The sequence below is a fragment of the Oncorhynchus tshawytscha genome, linkage group LG13 (assembly GCF_018296145.1).
Source record: "Oncorhynchus tshawytscha isolate Ot180627B linkage group LG13, Otsh_v2.0, whole genome shotgun sequence".
NCBI lineage: Eukaryota > Metazoa > Chordata > Actinopteri > Salmoniformes > Salmonidae > Oncorhynchus > Oncorhynchus tshawytscha.
In genome coordinates, this window is record NC_056441.1 from 87,822,866 (window position 1) to 87,835,570 (window position 12,705).

General features: G+C 52.2%; 1 protein-coding gene across 3 annotated transcripts in view; it reads left to right on the forward strand.

Moving 5' to 3' along the window:
- LOC112266214 (rho guanine nucleotide exchange factor TIAM1-like) overlaps positions 1–12,705 on the forward strand; it is a 209,093-nt gene that overhangs the window by 98,844 nt on the left and 97,544 nt on the right. For all 3 annotated transcript variants that reach the window (XM_042296490.1, XM_042296489.1, XM_042296488.1), the window contains exons 9-10: positions 9,932–10,117; positions 12,427–12,570. In XM_042296490.1, coding sequence (XP_042152424.1) covers positions 9,932–10,117; positions 12,427–12,570 — 330 coding nt within the window. The remainder of the gene's footprint in view (positions 1–9,931; positions 10,118–12,426; positions 12,571–12,705) is intronic.

Below are 12,705 nucleotides of genomic sequence, written 5' to 3' on the forward strand. Positions count from 1 at the left end.
TGAGAGGCTGGTCTTGCAACCTGTCATTATATGCCTGAGAGTCGCTGGAGCTGGGCAGAGGGGGCAGGTCGGGTCCTCACCATACCATTGATGTAGGGTTTTTGGTGATGGAAGCACATCATAAACAGCTCTTATGATGAAGCTGATGTTGCCTCCATTTGCCAAAGCTCACTCCAGTTGATTTTTCTCCTCTCCAGGCCTTCCCACCGCGTCCATTGCCCTTGTTTAGCAAGAGAACGTTGGTTTGCTTGCTGCCAGGCCAAAGCCTCCTCTTCCATGCTGGATATTCCCCACAATGCCTTGGTGTCTCAGGGCTGATGTACTAATTGAATGTATGTAAACTACTGATCCACTGGGAATGAGATAAAAGAAATAAAAGCTGAAATAAATCATTCTCTCTACTATTATTCTGACATTTCACATTCTTAAAATAAAGTGGTGATCCTAACTGACCTAAGACAGGGAATTTATACTAGGATTAAATGTCAGGAATTGTGAAAAAATGAGTTTAAATGTATTTGGCTAAGGTGTATGTACACTTCCTACTTCAACTGAACCTCCCATTTTCTCTCCTCTGTTGTTGCGTCAGTTAGGCTAAATGAAATATGTTTTGTTGTCCTTATCTTTATCATTCTAGTGACATGCTTTGAATAATACAGGACTAGAATTAGATTCAGAAGGCTTTTACTTCTCTTCATAAAGATTGAATGGTTATGGTTCTGAATAAATAACTACTATAGTGTATATCCATTGTGCGGTTCGCTCCTCCTTTCGGTTGGCTGCTGGATTTAACATTCTTCCAATAGTCTACTGGTAAAAATAAAATAAAAAATCCAGCAAGCTGTTCTAGTCTGTCTTATCCTGCATTCAGGTGTGGGTCTGTTGAGCAAGAGACTGAGGTTATTAGTGTTATTATGCATAACCGTGGGGACGGCCCATCTCAGGGAGGGGGACAGACAACCCATCTCAGGGAGGGGACAGACAACCCATCTCAGGGAGGGGACAGACGACCCATCTCAGGGAGATGGTCTGTCCCCCTCCCCTCCCTGAGATGGTCTGTCTGTCCCCCTCCCCTCCCTGAGATGGTCTGTCTGTCCCCCTCCCCTCCCTGAGATGGTCTGTCTGTCCCCCTCCCCTCCCTGAGATGGTCTGTCTGTCCCCCTCCCCTCCCTGAGATGGTCTGTCTGTCCCCCTCCCTGAGATGGTCTGTCTGACCCCTCCCCTCCCTGAGATGGTCTGTCTGACCCCCTCCCCTCCCTGAGATGGTCTGTCCCCCTCCCCTCCCTGAGATGGTCTGTCTGTCCCCCTCCCCTCCCTGAGATGGTCTGTCTGACCCCCTCCCCTCCCTGAGATGGTCTGTCTGACCCCCTCCCCTCCCTGAGATGGTCTGTCTGTCCCCCCCTCCCCTCCCTGAGATGGTCTGTCTGTCCCCCTCCCCTCCCTGAGATGGTCTGTCTGACCCCCTCCCCTCCCTGAGATGGTCTGTCTGTCCCCTCCCCTCCCTGAGATGGGTCGTCTGTCCCCCTCCCTGAGATGGGTCGTCTGTCCCCCTCCCTGAGATGGGTCGTCTGTCCCCCTCCCCTCCCTGAGATGGGCCGTCTGTCCCCCTCCCCTCCCTGAGATGGGCCGTCTGTCCCCCTCCCCTCCCTGAGATGGGCCGTCTGTCCCCCTCCCCTCCCTGAGATGGTCTGTCTGTCTGTCTGTCCCCCTCCCCTCCCTGAGATGGGTCGTCTGTCCCCTCCCTGAGATGGGTCGTCTGTCCCCCTCCCTGAGATGGGCCGTCTGTCCCCACCCTGAGATGGGCCGTCTGTCCCCCTCCCTGAGATGGGCCGTCTGTCCCCCTCCCTGAGATGGTCTGTCTGTCCCCTCCCTGAGATGGTCTGTCTGTCCCCCTCCCTGAGATGGTCTGTCTGTCCCCTCCCTGAGATGGTCTGTCTGTCCCCCTCCCTGAGATGGTCCGTCTGTCCCCCTCCCTGAGATGGTCCGTCTGTCCCCCTCCCTGAGATGGGCCGTCTGTCCCCCTCCCTGAGATGGGCCGTCTGTCCCCCTCCCTGAGATGGGCCGTCTGTCCCCCTCCCTGAGATGGGCCGTCTGTCCCCACCCTGATCGTTGATTTAACAGTTCCAATCCACGTCATACTGTTGATATAAACAATGTATTCTAATTTACCGTTTTCTCTCAGTTATTTATCCCGGTAAAGGGAGTGGTTTGGGCCGTAAATCTTGGTTTCCGGGGGCGGACGCTGCAGGAGTTGGTGGATGATGTGGCTGTCTATGGCAGGGAGGACGCTGCAGGAGTTGGGGGATGATGTGGCCGTCTATGGCAGGGCGGACGCTGCAGGAGTTGGTGGATGATGTGGCCGTCTATGGCAGGGCGGACGCTGCAGGAGTTGGGGGATGATTCGGCCGTCTATGGCAGGGAGGACGCTGCAGGAGTTGGGGGATGATGTGGCCGTCTATGGCAGGGAGGACGCTGCAGGAGTTGGGGGATGATGTGGCCGTCTATGGCAGGGAGGACGCTGCAGGAGTTGGGGGATGATGTGGCCGTCTATGGCAGGGAGGACGCTGCAGGAGTTGGGGGATGATGTGGCCGTCTATGGCAGGGAGGACGCTGCAGGAGTTGGGGGATGATGTGGCTGTCTATGGCAGGGAGGACGCTGCAGGAGTTGGTAGTCTGCTGGGGGCATGGCCTCTGTCTTGCTGTTGTCGAGTTGGAGGAAGTTGTTCTGCATCCAAGACTTAACCTCTTCCAACAAAGTTGACAGACCAGATGTCGTGTCAGGCTTGGTTTTAATGTACACCTTGTATGTGGTCTGTAGAGCAGTGGAAATGGACACTGTGTTGTCTGAAGATCTGGCCAAGTGGGAGCATGTGAAGAACGAAGACAGTGGGTCCTAGCACTGACCCTTGAGGAACACAGCGGGTTATGGTGGTCTCCTCCGATCTTGCCTCACAGAGGGTGATGTACTGCTTACGGTTAGAGAGGTAGGAGGTGAACCAGTTTTAGGGCATTCCCACAGATGGCAGTGTGCTCTCTGAGGCGCTGCAGTATAATTGCGTGATCTACTGTGTCGAAAGCAGCACTCGGGTCCAGAAGAATCAAGATGGTGGGGGGATCCTGTATCGGCAGCCATGAGCAGGTCATTAACAACCTTCAACCAGGGCTGTCTCCAGTATTACGCATGGATCTGAAGCCAGACTCAGGAGAACCTCATAAAGCTGGTTAGAGCTAGGTGTGAGTGAAGTTGAGTTGCCAAGATCTTCTCCAGGACTTTAGATAGAAATGGGAGGTTGAAAATAGGCCTGTAGTTCGAGAGGTCTTGGTCAAGGAATGGTTTTCTTGAACAAAGGTGTGATGTCAGCGATGTGTAAATATTGACAGCACTGGTCCAGTGTTGATGGACTTGTTGATCAGGTTGGTTACAAACTCGATGAGCATCTTTTGAACCGTGTGGTTGGAATAGGGTCGAGGGGTCACTGGTAGTTTTTAATTTGAGTTAGGGGGCTCTGGTCTAAAGTAGTAGACTATATAGGGAATAGGGTGCTATTTGGGACGCAGCTCCATATCCCAGCCCATATCTGACAGAGGAATGTCCTGTACTTTCCCTTTCTTCTCTGGGCTAGTTGGCAGAGGGACAGGGTCTCCTTTTCCCCCCTCCACCCTGGCTCTAGCACCACTCGCCCAACAACTAGTACAGGACTGAGAGGAGAGTGGGACACACTGATGAATAATGTGCTGCTCCAGTGCCCTGGTAAAAACCATCCCATTAGACATGTTAGAGCTACACAGCAGGTCAACAACAGACATTAGACTACAGAGAGCAGGCAGGTCAACAACAGCCGTTAGACTACAGAGAGCAGGCTGGTCAGTAGCAGCTATTAGACTACAGAGCTGCAGAGAGCAGGCAGGTCAACAGCAGACATTAGACTACAGGGAGCAGGCAGGTCAACAACAGCCCTTAGACTACAGAGTGCAGGCAGGTCAACAGCAGCCCTTAGACTACAGAGAGCAGGCTGGTCAACAGCAGACAGACTACAGAGAGCAGGCTGGTCAACAGCAGACAACAGACTACAGAGAGCAGGCTGGTCAACAGCAGACATTAGACTACAGAGAGCAGGCTGGTCAACAGCAGACATTAGACTACAGAGAGCAGGCAGGTCAACAGCAGACATTAGACTACAGAGAGCAGGCTGGTCAACAGCAGACATTAGACTACAGAGAGCAGGCTGGTCAACAGCAGACATTAGACTACAGAGAGCAGGCTGGTCAACAGCAGACATTAGACTACAGAGCTGCAGAGAGCAGGCTGGTCAACAGCAGACATTAGACTACAGAGAGCAGGCTGGTCAACAGCAGACATTAGACTACAGAGCTGCAGAGAGCAGGCTGGTCAACAGCAGACATTAGACTACAGAGAGCAGGCAGGTCAGTAGCCGCCGTTAGACTACAGAGAGCAGGCAGGTCAGTAGCCGCCGTTAGACTACAGAGAGCAGGCAGGTCAGTAGCCGCCGTTAGACTACAGAGAGCAGGCTGGTCAGTAGCCGCCGTTAGACTACAGAGAGCAGGCTGGTCAACAGCAGACATTAGACTACAGAGAGCAGGCTGGTCAACAGCAGACATTAGACTACAGAGAGCAGGCTGGTCAACAGCAGACATTAGACTACAGAGAGCAGGCAGGTCAGTAGCCGCCGTTAGACTACAGAGAGCAGGCTGGTCAGTAGCCGCCGTTAGACTACAGAGAGCAGGCTGGTCAACAGCAGACGTTAGACTACAGAGAGCAGGCAGGTCAGTAGCCGCCGTTAGACTACAGAGAGCAGGCAGGTCAGTAGCCGCCGTTAGACTACAGAGAGCAGGCTGGTCAGTAGCCGCCGTTAGACTACAGAGAGCAGGCAGGTCAGTAGCAGACGTTAGACTACAGAGAGCAGGCAGGTCAGTAGCCGCCGTTAGACTACAGAGAGCAGGCTGGTCAGTAGCCGCCGTTAGACTACAGAGAGCAGGCAGGTCAGTAGCCGCCGTTAGACTACAGAGAGCAGGCTGGTCAGTAGCCGCCGTTAGACTACAGAGAGCAGGCTGGTCAACAGCAGACATTAGACTACAGAGAGCAGGCTGGTCAACAGCAGACATTAGACTACAGAGAGCAGGCAGGTCAACAGCAGACATTAGACTACAGAGAGCAGGCTGGTCAACAGCAGACATTAGACTACAGAGAGCAGGCTGGTCAACAGCAGACATTAGACTACAGAGAGCAGGCAGGTCAGTAGCCACCGTTAGACTACAGAGAGCAGGCAGGTCAGTAGCCACCGTTAGACTACAGAGAGCAGGCAGGTCAGTAGCCACCGTTAGACTACAGAGAGCAGGCAGGTCAGTAGCCGCCGTTAGACTACAGAGAGCAGGCAGGTCAGTAGCCGCCGTTAGACTACAGAGAGCAGGCAGGTCAGTAGCCGCCGTTAGACTACAGAGAGCAGAGCAGGCAGGTCAGTAGCCGCCGTTAGACTACAGAGAGCAGGCTGGTCAGTAGCCGCCGTTAGACTACAGAGAGCAGGCTGGTCAGTAGCCGCCGTTAGACTACAGAGAGCAGGCTGGTCAGTAGCCGCCGTTAGACTACAGAGAGCAGGCTGGTCAGTAGCCGCCGTTAGACTACAGAGAGCAGGCAGGTCAGTAGCCGCCGTTAGACTACAGAGAGCAGGCTGGTCAGTAGCCTCCGTTAGACTACAGAGAGCAGGCTGGTCAACAGCAGACGTTAGACTACAGAGAGCAGGCTGGTCAACAGCAGACATTAGACTACAGAGAGCAGGCAGGTCAGTAGCCGCCGTTAGACTACAGAGAGCAGGCAGGTCAGTAGCCGCCGTTAGACTACAGAGAGCAGGCAGGTCAGTAGCCGCCGTTAGACTACAGAGAGCAGGCAGGTCAGTAGCAGACATTAGACTACAGAGAGCTGGCAGGTCAGTAGCAGACATTAGACTACAGAGAGCAGGCAGGTCAGTAGCCTCCGTTAGACTACAGAGAGCAGGCTGGTCAACAGCAGACATTAGACTACAGAGAGCAGGCTGGTCAACAGCAGACATTAGACTACAGAGAGCAGGCAGGTCAGTAGCCGCCGTTAGACTACAGAGAGCAGGCAGGTCAGTAGCCGCCGTTAGACTACAGAGAGCAGGCAGGTCAGTAGCCGCCGTCAGACTACAGAGAGCAGGCAGGTCAGTAGCCGCCGTTAGACTACAGAGAGCAGGCAGGTCAGTAGCAGACATTAGACTACAGAGAGCAGGCAGGTCAGTAGCAGACATTAGACTACAGAGAGCAGGCAGGTCAGTAGCCACCGTTAGACTACAGAGAGCAGGCAGGTCAACAGCAGACATTAGACTACAGAGAGCAGGCAGGTCAGTAGCCACCGTTAGACTACAGAGAGCAGGCAGGTCAGTAGCCGCCGTTAGACTACAGAGAGTAGGCAGGTCAACAGCAGACATTAGACTACAGAGAGCAGGCAGGTCAGTAGCAGACGTTAGACTACAGAGAGCAGGCAGGTCAGTAGCCACCGTTAGACTACAGAGAGCAGGCAGGTCAGTAGCAGACATTAGACTACAGAGAGCAGGCAGGTCAGTAGCAGACATTAGACTACAGAGAGCAGGCAGGTCAGTAGCAGGCATTAGACTACAGAGAGCAGGCAGGTCAGTAGCAGACATTAGACTACAGAGAGCAGGCAGGTCAGTAGCAGACATTAGACTACAGAGAGCAGGCAGGTCAGTAGCCACCGTTAGACTACAGAGAGCAGGCAGGTCAGTAGCCACCGTTAGACTACAGAGAGCAGGCAGGTCAGTAGCAGACATTAGACTACAGAGAGCAGGCAGGTCAGTAGCAGACATTAGACTACAGAGAGCAGGCAGGTCAGTAGCAGGCATTAGACTACAGAGAGCAGGCAGGTCAGTAGCAGACATTAGACTACAGAGAGCAGGCAGGTCAGTAGCAGACATTAGACTACAGAGAGCAGGCAGGTCAGTAGCAGGCATTAGACTACAGAGAGCAGGCATTAGACTACAGAGAGCAGGCAGGTCAGTAGCAGACATTAGACTACAGAGAGCAGGCAGGTCAGTAGCAGACATTAGACTACAGAGAGCAGGCAGGTCAGTAGCAGACATTAGACTACAGAGAGCAGGAGGGTCAGTAGCAGACATTAGACTACAGAGAGCAGGCATTAGACTACAGAGAGCAGGCAGGTCAGTAGCAGACATTAGACTACAGAGAGCAGGCAGGTCAGTAGCAGACATTAGACTACAGAGAGCAGGCAGGTCAGTAGCAGACATTAGACTACAGAGAGCAGGCAGGTCAGTAGCAGACATTAGACTACAGAGAGCAGGCAGGTCAGTAGCAGACATTAGACTACAGAGAGCAGGCAGGTCAGTAGCAGACATTAGACTACAGAGAGCAGGCAGGTCAGTAGCAGGCATTAGACTACAGAGAGCAGGCAGGTCAGTAGCAGGCATTAGACTACAGAGAGCAGGCAGGTCAGTAGCAGGCATTAGACTACAGAGAGCAGGCAGGTCAGTAGCAGGCATTAGACTACAGAGAGCAGGCAGGTCAGTAGCAGGCATTAGACTACAGAGAGCAGGCAGGTCAGTAGCAGACATTAGACTACAGAGAGCAGGCAGGTCAGTAGCAGACATTAGACTACAGAGAGCAGGCAGGTCAGTAGCAGACATTAGACTACAGAGAGCAGGCAGGTCAGTAGCAGACATTAGACTACAGAGAGCAGGCAGGTCAGTAGCAGACATTAGACTACAGAGAGCAGGCATTAGACTACAGAGAGCAGGCAGGTCAGTAGCAGACATTAGACTACAGAGAGCAGGCATTAGACTACAGAGAGCAGGCATTAGACTACAGAGAGCAGGCATTAGACTACAGAGAGCAGGCATTAGACTACAGAGAGCAGGCAGGTCAGTAGCAGACATTAGACTACAGAGAGCAGGCATTAGACTACAGAGAGCAGGCATTAGACTACAGAGAGCAGGCATTAGACTACAGAGAGCAGGCATTAGACTACAGAGAGCAGGCATTAGACTACAGAGAGCAGGCAGGTCAGTAGCAGACATTAGACTACAGAGAGCAGGCAGGTCAGTAGCAGACATTAGACTACAGAGAGCAGGCAGGTCAGTAGCAGGCATTAGACTACAGAGAGCAGACATTAGACTACAGAGAGCAGACATTAGACTACAGAGAGCAGGCATTAGACTACAGAGAGCAGGCAGGTCAGTAGCAGACATTAGACTACAGAGAGCAGGCAGGTCAGTAGCAGACATTAGACTACAGAGAGCAGGCAGGTCAGTAGCAGACATTAGACTACAGAGAGCAGGCAGGTCAGTAGCAGACATTAGACTACAGAGAGCAGGCAGGTCAGTAGCAGACATTAGACTACAGAGAGCAGGCAGGTCAGTAGCAGACATTAGACTACAGAGAGCAGGCAGGTCAGTAGCAGACATTAGACTACAGAGAGCAGGCATTAGACTACAGAGAGCAGGCAGGTCAGTAGCAGACATTAGACTACAGAGAGCAGGCATTAGACTACAGAGAGCAGGCAGGTCAGTAGCAGACATTAGACTACAGAGAGCAGGCAGGTCAGTAGCAGACATTAGACTACAGAGAGCAGGCATTAGACTACAGAGAGCAGGCAGGTCAGTAGCAGACATTAGACTACAGAGAGCAGGCATTAGACTACAGAGAGCAGGCAGGTCAGTAGCAGGCATTAGACTACAGAGAGCAGGCAGGTCAGTAGCAGACATTAGACTACAGAGAGCAGACATTAGACTACAGAGAGCAGGCAGGTCAGTAGCAGACATTAGACTACAGAGAGCAGGCATTAGACTACAGAGAGCAGGCAGGTCAGTAGCAGGCATTAGACTACAGAGAGCAGGCAGGTCAGTAGCAGACATTAGACTACAGAGAGCAGGCAGGTCAGTAGCAGACATTAGACTACAGAGAGCAGACAGGTCAGTAGCAGACATTAGACTACAGAGAGCAGGCAGGTCAGTAGCAGACATTAGACTACAGAGAGCAGGCATTAGACTACAGAGAGCAGACATTAGACTACAGAGAGCAGGCAGGTCAGTAGCAGACATTAGACTACAGAGAGCAGGCAGGTCAGTAGCAGGCATTAGACTACAGAGAGCAGGCATTAGACTACAGAGAGCAGGCAGGTCAGTAGCAGACATTAGACTACAGAGAGCAGGCATTAGACTACAGAGAGCAGGCAGGTCAGTAGCAGGCATTAGACTACAGAGAGCAGGCATTAGACTACAGAGAGCAGGCAGGTCAGTAGCAGACATTAGACTACAGAGAGCAGGCATTAGACTACAGAGAGCAGGCATTAGACTACAGAGAGCAGGCATTAGACTACAGAGAGCAGGCATTAGACTACAGAGAGCAGGCATTAGACTACAGAGAGCAGGCATTAGACTACAGAGAGCAGGCATTAGACTACAGAGAGCAGGCAGGTCAGTAGCACTTTAAACAACACGACGGGAAGCAGAGAACAGAGGAAAGTCTTGGACACCATCTTAGGGCTCCTTGGTGCCGCTAACAAAAGGTTTTGTTGGAGAGAGAGAGAGACGCGTCGCGGACGGAGAGACTTTGCGTGGGCGTCAGTAATAACAGCTACCAGCTCAGACGAGCTGTTAAAAAGCTCTCATGCATCTCTCTTATCTTTCTCTCTGATGAACACCAATTAAAGGGGCAATCTGGGATTCAATATACAGCAACAAGACTGTCACCCCGCCACTTGTTGTGATGAACATCTGAGTCATGGGGCTGGTTGAAGTGTAACCACTTTGAAATTCACAGACAGCTATGGATGCAAGAGCTGACCGGCCATGAGAAGAAAAAAAATATATTTACCCATCCTGGATTGCCCTGTTTAAAATGGGTTGTTGTTGTTTGTGTGTTCTAGATCTTTCTGTGGGAACAGAACTTGGAACAGTTCCACATGAGTCTGTTCCGGTTCCGGTGTTACCTGGCCAGTCTGCAGGGAGGGGAGCTGCCCAACCCCAAACGCCTGCTAGCCGTTGCCTCCAGACCCACCAAACTGGCCATGGGACGCCTCGGAATCTTCTCTGTATCGTCCTTTCATGCGCTGGTGAGTAGGATAGATGTGTTTAGGCACACACACACACACACATGGACACACACACACCTACACACACACACCTACACGGACACACACACAACTACACACGCATGGACACACACACACACACACACACACACACACACACACACACACACACACACACACACACGCACGGACACACTCACACCAAAACATCCCCTGTCCATCGCCCCCCGCACCCCCACCTAAACTGGACAAAGCAAGTTATTTTTCACGAGATGTACTTCAGTGATTGTCCAATTTGTCCAATACTTCAGTGATTGTCCAATTTGTCCAATACTTCAGTGATTGTCCAATTTGTCCAATACTTCAGTGATTGTCCCCCAAAAATTCCCCCATGTTCATCTGTTGCTGACTTGGGGGGGGGGGTCTGAAAACATGTCACGTATGATGTGTGCTATTTTCTATTTGAGGGCGATCACCTGTTTATTGAAGGCTCTGCCACAATGCCAGCCTCCTCCACATAGCTGAGGTCCTTGATTCTGGCTGCAGAACACTGGAAGCGTAGGTAGCGCTGAAGGATAACATTGATTTGTTTGGGAGCAGAGTGTAGGCAGAGCAGCATGGTGCATTGGCTGATCAATAGCTTCCTTGTTGCTAGACGCCTACATGGGCTGCGTCCCAAAACGGCATCCTACTCCCTTTATAGTGCACTACTTTTGACCAGGGCCCATAGGGCTGGTCAACAGCAGTGTAGTGTGTATATAGGGAATAGGGTGCCTTCTGGAAAGCAGTCATGTTCTCTCAGAACAGGTGGGAGTCAAATGACTCAGAGAGACAGCAGGAAGGTAGGAGTAACAAAAGATGTCTGAAATAACACTCCTTCACTCAGCTTTTTTCTGCTCTCTCCATCCCGCTGTCTATCTCCATCTCTCTGGCTCTCTCTGGCTCTCTCTGTCTCTCTCTCTGACTCTCTCTCTGGCGCTCTCTCTCTGGCGCTCTCTCTGGAGCTCTCTCTGGCGCTCTCTCTGGAGCTCTCTCTGGCTCTCTCTCTGGCGCTCTCTCTGGCTCTCTGGCTCTCTCTCTCTGGCTCTCTCTCTCTGGCTCTCTCTCTCTCTGGCTCTCTCTCTCTGGCTCTCTCTCTCTGGCGCGCTCTCTCTCTGGCGCGCTCTCTCTCTGGCGCGCTCTCTCTCTGGCGCGCTCTCTCTCTGGCGCGCTCTCTCTCTGGCGCGCTCTCTCTCTGCGCGCGCTCTCTCTCTCTCTGGCGCGCTCTCTCTCTCTCTGGCGCTCTCTCTCTCTCTGGCGCGCTCTCTCTCTCTCTGGCGCTCTCTCTCTCTCTCGCGCGCTCTCTCTCTCTCTGGCGCGCTCTCTCTCTCTCTGGCGCTCTCTCTCTGGCGCGCTCTCTCTCTGGCTCTTTCTGGCGCTCTCTCTCTGGCTCTCTCTCTCTCTGGCTCTCTCTCTCTCGTACTCGCTCTCTCTCTCTGGCGCTCTCTCTCGTGCGCTCTCTCTCTCTTGCGCTCTCTCTCTACCCCCTATAACATTATCAGCACTCTCTCATAAAAGCGTCTGACAGAATGGTGATATGCAGGTTAAGTTAGAGTACCTTCATGTGGACAGAGAACGTTGGACGTCTTTTGTAATCCCACTTCAAGCTCTTATTTTTTCGGAGTATATTAAGAGACCGTTGAAATCTGAGAAGAGAAGACAAAGTGCTGAGAATGTGTTTATCATTCATGACCTCTACAGTATAACTACCTCTGTGTTTTATAATTCATGACCTCTGACCTAAACAGTATAACCCCTCCATGGTTTGACCTAACCAGCTGTGTCAGGTTGTGTGGGTGTGTTCTGTGTGTCAGATATACTCCTATAATGATTCTGCTTCTGTCTCTGTTTATCTCTCTCTGTCTCTCTCTCCCTGTCTCGGTCTCTCTCTCCCTGTCTCAATCTCTCTCTCCCTCTTTCGGTCTTTCCTTGTCTCGGTCTCTGTCTCTCCCTGTCTCTGTCTCTCCCTGTCTCGGTCTCTGTCTCTCCCTGTCTCGGTCTCTGTCTCTCCCTGTCTCGGTCTCTGTCTCTCCCTGTCTCGGTCTCTGTCTCTCCCTGTCTCGGTCTCTGTCTCTCCCTGTCTCGGTCTCTCTCTCTCTCCCTGTCTCGGTCTCTCTCTCTCTCCCTGTCTCGGTCTCTCTCTCTCTCCCTGTCTCGGTCTCTCTCTCTCTCCCTGTCTCGGTCTCTCTCTCTCTCCCTGTCTCGGTCTCTCTCTCTCTCCCTGTCTCGGTCTCTCTCTCTCTCCCTGTCTTTCTCTGTCTCGGTCTCTCTCTGTCCCCTACTCCCTCTAGGTGGCAGCTCGTACAGAGAGCGGGGTGAGGAGACGTACCCAGGCCATGTCTCGTTCCTCGTCGTCCAAACGTAAGAGCAGGTTCTCCTCTCTGTGGGGCCTGGACACTACTTCCAAGAAGAAGACTCACCCCACCATCAACCAGGTACATGTTTTTAACATGTGTCCACATTAGGCCTGTTTGACCTATAGCAGTTCTATAGAAATGAAACTGCACAGAGATCTGGAACATTACGCTAGAACTGCCACATATCATTACATACATCTTCTTTGCTCAGCC